General features: G+C 43.9%; 1 protein-coding gene across 8 annotated transcripts in view; it reads left to right on the top strand.

Annotated features, from left to right (window-relative positions):
- The window catches only part of LOC108275628 (ankyrin repeat and SAM domain-containing protein 1A), a 60,715-nt gene that overhangs the window by 16,996 nt on the left and 29,615 nt on the right, over positions 1-14,104 (top strand). For 6 of the 8 annotated variants that reach the window (XM_053686339.1, XM_053686340.1, XM_053686338.1 and 3 more), the window contains exons 2-9: positions 914-994; positions 1,103-1,259; positions 4,562-4,621; positions 10,630-10,932; positions 12,128-12,203; positions 12,911-13,012; positions 13,218-13,295; positions 13,419-13,555. In XM_053686339.1, coding sequence (XP_053542314.1) covers positions 914-994; positions 1,103-1,259; positions 4,562-4,621; positions 10,630-10,932; positions 12,128-12,203; positions 12,911-13,012; positions 13,218-13,295; positions 13,419-13,555 — 994 coding nt within the window. The remainder of the gene's footprint in view (positions 1-913; positions 995-1,102; positions 1,260-4,561; positions 4,622-10,629; positions 10,933-12,127; positions 12,204-12,910; positions 13,013-13,217; positions 13,296-13,418; positions 13,556-14,104) is intronic. The other 2 variants (XM_053686342.1, XM_053686345.1) reach the window with 1 other exon arrangement.

Here is a 14,104-nt window from a genome sequence, read left to right as displayed (position 1 = left end):
AAAGTAACTATCTAGTTAGCAGTGAGCATTATGAACATTAATGATTATGACCTGGAAAATCCTGTCAGTTTAGCTGATGTAAGCTGTACCTAGCATTAGCAGTGAAAACATCTACGAACGTAACTCGAAAATCTTCACAGAAATCATGTCTGATTAGCTCACGTACACTAGCTATCTAGTGTTTCCAGTGAAGATTTTGAAAACTTATGAATATCCCCTGAAAATCCTGTCAGGTTATCTGATGAAAGCTGGGTAATTAGCTTTAGCAGTGAAGATTATTCACATTTATGAATATTACCTGAAAATCCTGTCAGGATAGCTGATGTAAGTTAGCTATCTAGAGTTAGCTGTGGGGATTATAAACATTTATGAATATAACCTCAGAAATCCTGTCAGGTTAGCTCATGTAAGCTAGCTATGTATTATTAGAAACAAAGATTATAAACATTTATGAATATAACTTCAAAATCCTGTTGTGTTAGCTCATGTACATTAACTGTACACTATTAGCACTGAAAAGGAAAACATTTATGAACGTCACCTGAAAGTCCTGTCAGGTTAGCTCATGTACATTAATGTAGCATTAGTCAGATTAACTCATGTAAGCTGCCTGTGTAGTGTTAGCAATGAAGATTGTAAACATTCGTGAACGTCACCTGAAAATCCTGTCAGGTTAGCTCACGTAAAATAACTATCAAGAATTAACAGTGGAATTTTTTTAACCTGGATGTACATATAAACTGAAAATCCTCTCAGAAATCATGTCAGGTTAGCTCATTTGAGTTAGCTGTCTAGAGCTAGCACTAAAGATTACGCATGTTTATGTACGTAACCCGAGAATCCTGTCAGAAACCCTGTCACGTTAGCTTACATAAGCTAGTTGAGTAATAAACTGTGGTGTTTGCCTCTGCAGTATTTGGAGGGTCCCTAATGTGAACTGTGTGGACAGTAATGGATACACACCTCTCCACCACGCAGCGCTGAACGGACACAGGTGAGCGCCATACAGAGCGATGGGGTGAGACAGGTCAAAGGAGGCAGTTTATTATAAATGTTATATACTTCGGATGTTTTTTTACTTGTCTGTCTGTCTGTCTGTTAGTGAGGTGGTGGAGTTGTTGTTGAAGAGCGATGCTGTCACTAACGTAGCGGATAATAAGGGCTGTTATCCGCTTCATCTCGCTGCGTGGAAAGGAGATCAGCGCATCGTCCGGCTGCTCATCCACAAGGGGACGTCATATCCCAAACTCAACGAACAGGTTTGTTTTAATACGTCCTGTCGGTCTATCTGTCTGTCTGTTAAACTGTCTGTCTGTTTATCCAGAGCTAGAACAAACCATTCCTGAGCATATGGGGATTTCATTTTCTCTCTTTGTCTCTCGGTCAGTCGTTCTTTGTCTGTTTCTCTGTCCGTCTCTCAAACTATCAGTGTTTCAGACTCTGTCTGTCTGTCTCACTGTCAAACGTTCTGTTCGTCTGTAAATCCTAAGCCAGAAGAAGCCATTCCTGAACAGACGGGGAGGATCGGACTTCCTATCTTTCTTCTATCTCTCTGTCTGTCTCGTTCTTTAAATATTTTTGTCATTCAAACCACAGTGCTGTGAAAAAGTATTTGCACCCATCCTGATTTCTGTTTTTGTGTATATCTCATACTCAGTAGTTTTAGATCTTCAAACGAAATACAACACAAGACAAAGGCAACCTGAGTAAACACACAATACCGTTTTTCTTTATTTAAAAAAAAAATATATATATTGAAGCAAAAAATAGGTTATCCAACACTTATCACCCATGTGAAAAATAATTGCCTCCTTAAACTTAAAATCTGGTTGTGCCACCTTTAGCAGCAATAACTGCAACCAAATGCTTCCGGTAACTGGAGATCAGTCTTTCACAGCGCTGTGGTGGAATTTTGGCCCACTCTTCTTTACAGAACTGCTTTAGTTCAGCCACGCTGGAGGGTTTTCGAGCATGAACTGCCCATTTAAGATCATTGTCTTGCTGCATAATCTAGTTGCGCTTGAGTTTCAACTTGCGGACTGAAGACCGGACATCCTCCTTTAGGATTTTCTGGTAGAGAGCAGAATTCATGTTTCCATCAATTATTGCATGTTGCCTAGGCCCTGAAGTAGCAAAGCATCCCCACACCATCACACTCCCACCACCATGCTTGACCATAGGTATGATGTTCTTTTTGTGAAATTCTGTGTTTGGTTTACTCCAGATGTAACGGGACCCCTGTCTTCCAAACAATTCCACTTTTGACCCCTCAATCCACAGGACATTCTCCCAAAAGGTCTGAGGATTGCCAAGGTGTATTTTGGTACAATTCAGACAAGCCTTAATGATCTTCTGGGTTAGCAGTTTTCACCTCACCACTCTTCCATGGATGCCATTTTTGCCCACTGTCTTTCTGATAGTGGAGTCATGAACAGTGACCTTTATTGATGCAAGAGAGGCCTGTAGGTCCTTTGATGTTGTCCTTGGCTGTTTTGTGGCTTTATGGATGAGTCGTTGCTGTGCTCTTGGAGGAATTTTGGAAGGTCGGCCACTTCTGGGAAGGTTCACTACTGTGTCGGGTTTTTCCATTTGGAGATAACGGCTCTCACTGTGGTCCTTTGGAGTCCAAGAGCCTTTGAAATAGCTTTGTAACCCTTCCTAGACTGATGTACTTCAATCACCTTCTTCCTCATCATTTCTGGAATTTCAGTCATACTGTTGTAAAAGTTCTATGTAAGTGCTGATTTGATTGAACAGGGTTTGCAGTAATCAGGCCTGGTTGCGTCTAGTCCAGCTGAACCCCATTATGAACGCAATTTCATAGATTTGGGGAATTAGCAACTACAGGAGCAAATACATTTTCACACAGGCCCAGTTGGTATTGGATAACTTTTTTGCTTCAATAAATATCATTATCATTTAAAAACAGTATTTGGTGTTTACTCAGGTCGCCTTCGTTTTATCTTCGATTTTGTTTTAATTTCTGAAAGAATTTAGTAATTTACAGTTCACAGCACTGTATTTATCTGTGACACTCTCGCTTCCTGTCTGTCTTTCTTTTTGTCTCACTGTCAAACTATCAGTTTGTCTGCAAATCCAAAGCCAGAAGAAACCATTCCTCGACAGACCGGGGTATCTGTCTTTTCTCTCTATCTTTCTCTCCATCACTCTCAAACCATATCTAAACAGATGGCTCTGATCTTTTTAAAATCTGTCTGTATGTATATATATATATATATATATATATATATATATATATATATATATATATATATATATATATATATATATATATATATATATATATATATACACTGTCTGTCTGTCAAGATCTGTGACTGGCTATGTGTCTTTCTCTCTGTTTCTCATCGTGTCTGTCCACAACAAACCGTTCCTGAACTGATGAGGAGGATCTGATTTTTCTATCTGTCTGTTTATCTTTCTTTCAAGCTGTCTGTCTGTTTTATTTACCCATTTATGCCTGTTTTTCTGTCTGCCTCACTTTAAACCAAGTGTCTGTCTGTCTCTGTCTGTCCTTACCCAGAGTGGGAGAAGAAATTTATGTCATTCTCTCTCATTTTGTCTGTCTGTGAAACTCTGGATACCTGTCTGTCTGTTTTTCTGTCTCGCTGTCAATCAATCAGTCTGTCTGTAAACACAAAGCCAGAAGAAACCACTCCTAAACAGACAGACAGGGGGGATCTGATTTTCTTTCTCTCTCTTTATGTCCATGTCTCTCTGTCTCTCTCTTAACTGTCTCACTCTGTTGTCTGTCCACAACAAACCATTCCTGAACTGATGAGAAGGATCTGATTTTTCTGACTGTTTATCTGTCTCTGTCTGTATATTTGTGTTCTGTCTGTCTGTCTGTCTGTCTGTCTGTCTGTCTTTCTGTCTGCCAAATGCAGTGTCTTGTCAGTGTGTCCCAACCCAGCGCAAACCATTTTTAAGGAGAGCGGGCGATTATGATAATCTGTGGCTCTGTGAAGCAGTTTTTCTGTCTGTCTGAAGCAAGAGCAGATTGTGAGGCTTTGATATAGCATCTGTCTGTTTGTCTGTCTGTCTGTCTGTCTGTCTGTCTCACACACTCTGTCTGTTGGCTCAGTCCAATCCTCTGATGAGTGTCCAGTCCACTTGTGTTTATTTTTCAGGAGGGGGGAGTGTGTGTGGTGCTGTGATGTTAATAGCCTGACACTGAAAGCGTTGGAACGTGCTACGATGCTGACGTTAGGCTGCTGTGCATCGCTGTCTCACTGTCATTCATTTTTCCTTATTAATTATCATTTCTCCTCACTTATTTTTTTCTTCATTTTACATAAAATGACTCAAAATGAAATGAATTTGATGATGATGTAAGACAGCTAATCAAAAACGAATACCTGAATACTGTTCATTTCATTTTTAGCCATTTCCTGCTTTGTAGTGTTTCTTTGCCTGGTTCATAACACCATCGCAATGTTCATCATTAATCCTGTGTGTGTGTGTGTGTGTGTGTGTGTGTGTGTGTGTGTGTGTTTGAGACATTTGACTTCATCTCCATCCTGTTCTTTTCCTCCCCCAGACTCTAGACCACAGAGAATTCAAACGCTGTGGCCCGTTTGACCCCTATATTAATGCCAAGGTGTGTACCCAAGCCTGACTCTGCCTGACCTCTGAACCCTGACCTCTGACCTTTCTGCATGCTCTCTTTATATAGTCGGCCTCGCTTGGGTATGCTGGGTATGCTGCTCGAGTTCTATTCGCCATTTCTCAGTCACGTTCAGTGTGACCCCATTACAACGCTCGCGTCTCTCTTTAACTCTGCGATGACATAAAATTCATTAGGGCCGAGTGTTTTTTTTTTGGGGGGGGGGGGGGGGTGTCTGGACGCGTGTTAAAAATGTAAGAAGGTGGTAAGTGGTGTATTCCAAAAAAATCCTGCTTTGAATTAAACGACTACACCAAGTCTACAAACACCATAACCCAACGTGTGAGAGAGAAGTGCACCGGATAATAACAAACACCTAACAAGAAGCACTGGAACTTATTATTAGTAGTAGGAGGAGTTGCAGGAGGAGGAGGAGTTGTAGGAGGAGAAGGGGTTGCAGGAGGACTTGTAGGAGGAGGAGGAGGGGTTGCAAGAGTAGTATTAGGAGAAGTAGGACTAGTAGTAGGAGGAGTTATAATTGGAGGAGGGAGGAGGAGGAGGAGTAAGAGGACTAGGAGGAGTTATAGGAGGAGGAGAAGTTGTAGTAGTAGTAGGAAGAGTAGGAGGAGTTGGAGGAGTAGTAGGCGGAGGAGTTGGAGTAGTTGTAGGAGGTGTAGTAGGAAGAGTAGTAGGAGGAGGAGTTGGAGTAGTAGTAGGAGGAGGAGTTGGAGTAGGAGGAGGAGTTGGAGTAGTAGTAGGAGGAGGAGTTGGAGTAGTAGTAGGAGGAGGAGTTGGAGTAGTAGTAGGAGGAGGAGTTGGAGTAGGAGGAGGAGGAGGAGTTGGAGTAGTAGGAGGAGGAGGAGTTGGAGTAGGAGAAGGAGTAATAGTAGGCGGAGGAGTTAGAGTAGTAGTAGGAAGAGTAGTAGTAGGAGGAGGAGTTGGAGTAGTAGGAGGAGGAGTTGGAGTAGTAGGAGGAGGAGTTGGAGTAGAAGGAGGAGGTGTTGGAGGCGGAGGAGTAGTAGGAGGAGGAGTTGGAGGCGGAGGAGTAGTAGGAGGAGGAGTTGGAGGCGGAGTAGGTGTAGTAGTAGGTGGAGTAGTAGTAGGAGGAGGAGTTGGAGGCGGAGTAGGAGGAGTAGTAGTAGTAGCCCTGCACTGTTCAGTCAAGCTAAAGGCAGTCCAAACTAATCCAGCTCAACCTGCAGCTCTCCACCCTCAATATGTATGAAACCAGACCTATGTACAAAACCCCATCTAGAGAACCGGGATATTAACTTGGAAATCCTAGCACAGACACATACCCTATACCACCCTGGAATATAAAACCAAACATCATCATGGATCTGACCCAACATAAGAAGACGGTGACGTACCCAAATGAATATCAACAATAGTTCTTAGACATAAGATGCCGTCACCTGTATAAACGGACGGATCCAGAAGGGACGAGAGTGTCAACAGGTGTCCACACACTTTTGGCCATGTAGTGTACTATCATGAGACTTTCGTCTGAAGACACTGTTCAGCAGCACGAGCCACTTCACAGTGGACTAACGTTGGGTTGTGTGTTCGAGTCTCTTCATGCTGTAGGTTGTTTCTTACCGTCATTGCTGCGTATTTATGACGAAGCCTTTGCTTGACTTGCTAGAAGGGGCTTTTTGCGAGTGTTCTGGCATATACTGAATTCTATACTGAATACTGACTCTCACACACTGTTCATACCGAGGACTGATTTCTTTTTTTAGTTTATAAAGTTATAAATTAAACTCACAGAAGATGTGCATTATTCATGCTTGAATCTGGTTAGTACACTCCATCTCCCCTTGTACACACACACACACACACACACACACACACACACACACACACACACACACACACTTCCACTGGAAGGCTGGAAGCTTTTCCATGTTTCTGTCTGTGTGCATCATCATCAGAAAGTGTGTGTAATGTGGCTGAAGGAAAAGAGAGAGAGAGTGTGTGTGAGTGCTCTGCTTCTTGAAATAAGAGGGGTGGGGTGTATCCATGGTAACTGTATCACAGCTGACATGATCAGATGGAGAGAGACAGAAAAAAAGAGACAGATGATCAAGAATTAAAGAGACAGACAAATATAATTGTTTTATTATTTAGGAGTGTGTGTGTGTGTGTGTCCTTAGGCACATAGTGATGACATTTAACACTACACCCCCCCCCCCCCCCTCCCCCGAGAGCTCGTGTTGATGATGTAAGAGGTCCATACTCGCATAGCAGAGTTCAGTTGTCTCTCTGTGTGTGTAACACACACACCATTATAGCAGCCCTTGAAGCAGAACACCGAGATAATGATCTGAAAATCTTGCTACAGAGGTGTTTTTGACGCACTGTGTATTGATCTGGCGCTTTTTGATGACATCATACTCGAACAGGCTCGTTGGTTCTTGTTGGTTGATCGATATCACAGGATTCGTCTTGTTCGGAAACACGAGATAGCAGGTATCTCTCATGCTGTGGCAAGCTGTGACGTTCAACACACTCCTGCAGGCTTTCTTGCGCACACACACACACACACACATACACATACACACATACACATTTTCTCACTTCCACTTTGACACACACACACAACCTCTCACTAGGTGAATCAGATAGTGTACATATACGCATACACACGCGCATATTACTCACACTTTACTGAAACTAGCGCTGCATTGCTCTAGTTTTCTCGTGAAGATGACATCAGCGTGGGGTCAGAGTTCACTCAGAACAGAAGTCGTCATGTGGTGATGATGCTCCGTGGGTTGATCTGTCATACTGTCTTAGTCACTGATGTATTTAATCTTGGTGTTACAGTAAATATACATTATTGATGTTCTGCGGAATCCTGTCGTCCCGCCTAGTTGTCTCGTCCCGCCCCGTCGTCTCGTCCTGCCCCGCCCTCCTGCCCCGTCGTCTCGTCCTGCCCCTCCCCGTCATCCTGCCCTGTCTTCTCGCCCTGCCTTCAAGTCCCGTCCTGCCTTGTCGACCCCTCCCTGTTGTCCTGCACCATCCCGCCCTCATCTCGCCCTCTCGAGTCTTCGTCTCGTCCTACCCTGTCGTCTTGTCCTGCCCTGTCTTCCCGCCCTGCTTTCAAGTCCCGTCTCGCCCTCCCGCCCCGTTGTCTCGTCCCGTCCCGTCCCTCCCCATCGTCCTGCCCTGTCATCTTGTCCCGCCCTGTCTTCCCGCCCTGCCTTCAAGTCCCCATCCGCCCTCCCGCCCTGTCATCTCGTCCCGCCCCGTTGTCTCGTCCCGTCCCTCCCCGTCATCCTGCCCTGTCGTCTCGTCCCACCCCGTCGTCCTGCACCATCCCAGTATTTCGGGGACAGCCTCTGGATCCACCACGATGTGCTTAATATAGATGAATATATGAGGAAGATTCAGTGATTCAGTATGTCCAGTCACGCGGATATGATGTCATTATCTGTACAGTATAATACAATGCAGCGATACTTGATCTCGTGGATCAGATGACAGAAAGTTGAGGCAGATGAGGGATAAAACGGATCTGAAGTGTATGGAGAAACGAACAGGATGATATAGAGAGTAGCTCAACAGACGAGGGTAGGGATGTCACGATACCAAAAATCTAGTAGTCAGTACCGATACCACCAGAAGTACACGATACTCGATACCACAGTCGAAAACACGGTGTGTAAATAAAAAAAGAACAATGATACTTAAACATTAATTCCTTTATTTAAACATTTGAACATTATAAAAACACATTAGTGTTATGTAGCCGTCAAATAATAAATAAAATGAAACGATTACAAAATGGATCATTTACAAAAGCATGAACAATTACAAAAAAGATCAACTTTCAACAAAATTTCAACTTTTTTTAAGGCACAGATTCTTCTTCTTCTTCTTCTTCTTTTTCACTTGTGGACAGAGTAAAACACTTAGGTGTATATGCTGCCCCATCAGTTCCGGAAGAATAGCAGCTTCGGTACCTTAGCTAGCAACAGTACCTACGCTACCGCGGAAAAACAAGTACATCACGTTTTAAAAACGTTGGTACCGAAGTATCAGTTCTCGTGACATCCCTATACGAGGGTGAGTCAAATTATGACATATAAATAGATTATTTAAAAATGTTTTATATAGGAATCTTAAAGGAAACTTCTGTAACACCTGCTTACAGTAAACAACGCAAAATATAAAAGGTCTTCATTTGACTCACCTTCATAAATGACTCAGCGATTCGGTTAGAGCAGTGCCCTCTAGTGCACTTATGGGTAATTACACGGACATCAAACTGTGTGGACAATTTCATTACCTACATTCGCAGTGATGTTCGTGTATTAGACGTAATCGCTTCTTATTCATCGTACTGTGACACACTGTGTGTGTGTGTGTGTGTAGGAGGTGTTTATTGCTTGTTTCAGGTGTGTTCTTGGAGAGCGAGAACAGAAACCTGGACTCAATGAGTCTTTGGATTGGGTATTTTGATTATATAATGCGTTCAAAACACTGTTCATACGTCACGGGTGTGTGGGTGTGATTCATTGCTGGGATTCCTTATCATGGGAGTGAGCTGGGTTTTAAATTGCACTTTGGCCTAATGGGTTTTTTAAAACTATACACACACACACACACACACACACACACACACATGCAGGCTGCTGTAGGGTTTGTGCCGCTTGAAATTAATCAATTATATGATTAATAAGTTCAATTAATAAATGATAAACATGTAAGAGAGTCTGTTTCTCTTTTCAGATCAAATCAATAATGTGTGAATGAATTTAACACACAGCACTAATATTAATTTTAATGATTTTATAAATTACACTGTTTGTTCTCGGCCTTTCTCCCTTCTCTTCTGCTGTCCATCTCTCTTTCTGTCTTACTCTGCTACGTGGTGTTTGAGAAGGTCTGTCTGTCTCTCTCTCTCTCGTCATCTCTCATGGTGCTTTGATGGAAAACGGTGAACTGGTGATGGGACAGAATGGACACGGTGACGTATAAGCTCGGGTTACATCCTCTATCTCTTCTGGGGTCGGTGCCTTTTTTTAAGAACCGTCCCTGCGTTGTGACAAACGTGAAAACAACGCGTCGTTGCGTGTGGGCGTGTACTAACACATGGCGTAACGTACGACAGTCACGGACGATCGTAAGTTCCTTCGTGAGCAAGCACAGAGACGTCGTCATGGGCAACCATCACCCGCGAGACGACGGACTCGTGATTGTATCGCGTTGAACTTTTCATTCTGCATGCGTAGGTTCTTAGAAGACCTCTTGTTAGCATTAGCGTTCATAGCTTCATAACATTCAGTCTGTCACACTTGCGAGTAAAACATCTGGACATTTTATTTACAAGAATGTTAACAGTGTTGTTGGTTATTTTTGTCATGCTGGGACCGCTGTGAGTAAAGCTGTTATTGTAAAATGTTTTTTTCAGAGCTTTTGTGTTATTTTTGTCACAGACTGAAAGTCTGTGAAACACTAATGTTATTTTCCACTGTTTTACTGGCAGACGTAAATTGTTTGCTCGCGTCGTCTTGGTTGTAAAAAAAAAAAAAAACTCAGCCCCCAAGATTTCAGACCAGCGGCATTTTGATGCTCGGACTGAACACATTGTGACCGTACTGTGGTGGAAAAGCGTGAAACGGTTCCCAGTTAGGCACAACACTGGAACCAGTGTTAACCAGTGAAGAAGGGCTTAATGAAGAGCAAAGAATAATACAAGAGAACTGAAAGAATGTTCATTTGTCATTCTTGCTTGTTCTTTATTCTTATCTCTCTCTCTTTTTGTATCTCTCTCTCTGTCTCTCTCGCTCCCTGTGTCCCCCTCTCTCTCTGTCTCTCTCTCTTGTATCTCTCTCTCTGTCCCTCTCGCTCTGTCTCTTTCTCTATGTATCTCTCTCTCTCTCTCTCTCTTTCTGTCTCTCTGTCTCTCTTTCTGTCTCTGTCTGTCTCTCTCTCTCTCTCTCTGTCTCTCTCTCTGTCTCTCTCTCTCTCTCCTCATCCTTGTTCTTCTGTAGAACAATGATAACGAGACCGCTCTGCACTGTGCGGCGCAGTACGGACACTCTGACGTGGTGCGTGTGTTGTTAGAGGAACTGACCGACCCCACCATGAGGAACAACCGCTTCGAGACTCCACTGGACCTTGCTGCGCTCTATGGTCGCCTCGAGGTCGTCAAGTTGCTGCTGTGTGCTCACCCAAACCTTCTCCACACACACACACACACTTTCGCACACACACCGCTTCACCTCGCCGCACGCAACGGACACCTGCCTGTTGTAGAGGTGCTGCTCAGTGCCGGAATGGACATCAACTTCCAGGTAAATTTGAATTAAGGAGACAAACTGTTCAAAAGACATGACTGGAGTCTTTCTTTTCAAGCAGCGTCTTTAAACATAAGGTGATGACACAACCACTGTAACCAATCAGACTGCGGTTCCCACCCCCAACACCACTGTAACCAGTCAGACTGCGGTTCCCACCCCCAACACCACTGTAACCAGTCAGACTGCGGTTCCCACCCCCAACACCACTGTAACCAATCAGACTGTGGTTCCCACCCCCAACACCACTGTAACCAGTCAGACTGCGGTTCCCACCCCCAACACCACTGTAACCAGTCAGACTTCGGTTCCCACCCCCAACACCACTGTAACCAGTCAGACTGCGGTTCCCACCCCCAACACCACTGTAACCAATCAGACTGTGGTTCCCACCCCCAACACCACTGTAACCAGTCAGACTGCGGCTCCCACCCCCATCATCACTGTAACCAATCACACTGTTGTTCCCACCCCCAACACCACTGTAACCAGTCAGACTGCGGCTCCCACCCCCAACACCACTGTAACCAGTCAGACTGCGGCTCCCACCCCCAACACCACTGTAACCAGTCAGACTGCGGTTCCCACCCCCAACATCACTGTAACCAGTAAGACTGCGGTCCCCACCCCCAACACCACTGTAACCAATCAGACTGCGGTCCCCACCCCCAGTACCACAGTAAAGGCCAGTTCACACCGGGACGAATCTCATTGGTCGGCCAGTTTTTAACGCTGTGCATCAGAAAACAACGAATCCCGGGACGTTAAAAAAAAATTTGACGCTTTGGTGCCACGCGTTTTACGTGTGGGTGTGAACACTCCCTTTGACAGCCACTGATTTAGACACGGTTCGTCTCGGTGTGAACCGGCCTTAACTACAAAGTACTATCAAACTACATCTTACTTCAGAGTCAACTGCTTCCCAACAATATCGCTTAACAACATTTACAGCTCATAATGGCCTAAGATAAAACACCGTTAAGTCATTTTTGTAAGCTTCTCTAACTGATATAAAGTGTCGAGAGAAAGATGTTAAACACCTCCCTGGTGCGTCTGGAATGTTCTTTCTCATTGTCCCCCCCCTGTAGTGTCTCATTAACATGTCTTTATGCTCCACATACTCAGGCTGCTGCCGTGTTTCTGTCCTGGTTACACTCAACTCATTTGTGTGTGTCTGTGTGTGTATATAAAGACGGAGAAAGGCAGTGCCCTTCATGAAGCTGCTCTCTTTGGGAAGACAGAAGTGGTACAGAAGCTGCTCAGTGCAGGTAAAAAAAAAACAAAACAACACTGTCTTCGTTACTAGAGGCAAAAAGATGACCTCATCAAAAAGTGACAGCCAATCACGTGCAGTTATAGAGAGATGTGAACATATCATTATTTATTCCAAACACACCGTATCACCACAGTCTTCTGTACTCCTGTACTGCCTTCTCCTGTAAAAGTTTTAGACGTTTAACATACTGTACCCACTGCGTTCCCTGTAACCATGGCAACCAATCGCTGTGTCGCTCCGCCCTCAAACAGCACAGTTTGTTATTGCCTTGAATAGCAACACCTTAGGGGTGCTGTAGATGGTGAGAGAGTGTCAAGTGGCTTACATATTTTTAGACGTTTAGATTCCAGATTTTAAAGCTTTTTACAAGTGCAGATTTAAATAAAATAAAATACAAATAAAACAGCGTGGAACAAAGAGTCTCCGCCACTAGATAGCATCGTTATGTTTTATGTTTATGGCTTGTGCATACGGTGAAGTTTCCGGAACCTTCTCACAATTGGTAATCCACCAATTTATGCTCATCTTCTACAACATAGAACTGTGGGGTTTTTTTTGTTTTGTTTTGTTTTTTTGGTTTTTTTTTTAAATAAAACTGGTGATTCTGGAGCGTTCCGGCTAAGCTTTCTAGAAATCAGTGCCTTTTGCTGTGAGAATTTTTGACCCTTTAGAACCTGATGCGAGTCTCACCTATCTCAGGTATCAACGCGAACATCGTGGACAACAAGAACCGCACGGCGCTGGACATTGTAAAGGAAATGCCGTCTCAGAAAAGCCGCCAGATCGCTGCTCTCATCCAGGGTGAGCGAGTGTATAAGACCGTGATCATCAGCTCCATTTAAACATCGCTGGACATTTAATTCGGCTTAATCTGAATTTCTAAGCGGCTGTGTTCCAAATGTCAACACCAAGTGCTTTATTAAATGATTAGATGTTTTATTGTTTTCCTTGGGTTTTTTTTGTCTTCATTTTATTTTGTTTTTATCGTGTGTGTGTGTGTGTGTAGCTCATACGAGCGGTCAGCCTCCTGATCTCCCGCCTCCTTCAGCACCGCCTCCCCAGGAGAACCTAAGAAGGGTTCAAGGTCAGGAGTCACTTCAGGCATCTTGTATCTCTGTTAGTGTTTATACACAAACAAAATGGGACTGTTACTGTTGTATTCTGAGTGGAATTGTGTGTGTGTGTGTGTGTGTGTGTGTGTGAGAAGATGTGTGTGTAGATGTGTGTGAGGAGAGCCCATATGAAGCGCTGTTTGAAGCCTCATCATGTCACTCGTTGGACAGTTTGGCCAGCGGGAAATCGTCCGACCGAGACTCAGGAAGACCAGAGAGTGAAGCGGGCAGGGTGAGACACACACACACACACACACACACACACACTTCCACCCAGAACATGAGGCTCCTGAGACGTCTCTTTAACCGTATATATACAAAATATAACGACTAAAATGTTGCTGTTAGTATGTACGTAAGCTCGCAGTACGATTCAGCGAGCCTTTTCATTATGATTTTTCTGTAAGTTTGCGTAGTTGAAGTTAGGCAGTGGATTCGAGGTTGTGCGTGAGACCTCTGCGATTAACACGAACGTGCTTATTAAAGAGCAAAAGTCATGTCTGGTTCAGGCACATCCCTGTGCCAAGTGAGCAGGTTGTACGGTTCCGGGCTCATCCACTAGATGGAGCCGTAATCACACAGCTCTACTGAATATTTCACATTCAGACCCGTGCGTAAACGCACAGATAGACTAAACACAGATCGCAGAATTAATACATTGGTTCCAAGCCCTCTAGAGGATGCCTGAAATGGCAGATAGTAGCAAACATTTCTACAGCATTTCTTTGTACTTTTGAATAGTACTGTACCTGTGATGAAGCTTCATTTATAAATTAGACGC

Source organism: Ictalurus punctatus, chromosome 15 (assembly GCF_001660625.3).
Source record: "Ictalurus punctatus breed USDA103 chromosome 15, Coco_2.0, whole genome shotgun sequence".
In the NCBI taxonomy this organism is placed as follows: Eukaryota; Metazoa; Chordata; class Actinopteri; order Siluriformes; family Ictaluridae; genus Ictalurus; species Ictalurus punctatus.
This window is presented reverse-complemented; position numbering and strand designations above follow the sequence as displayed.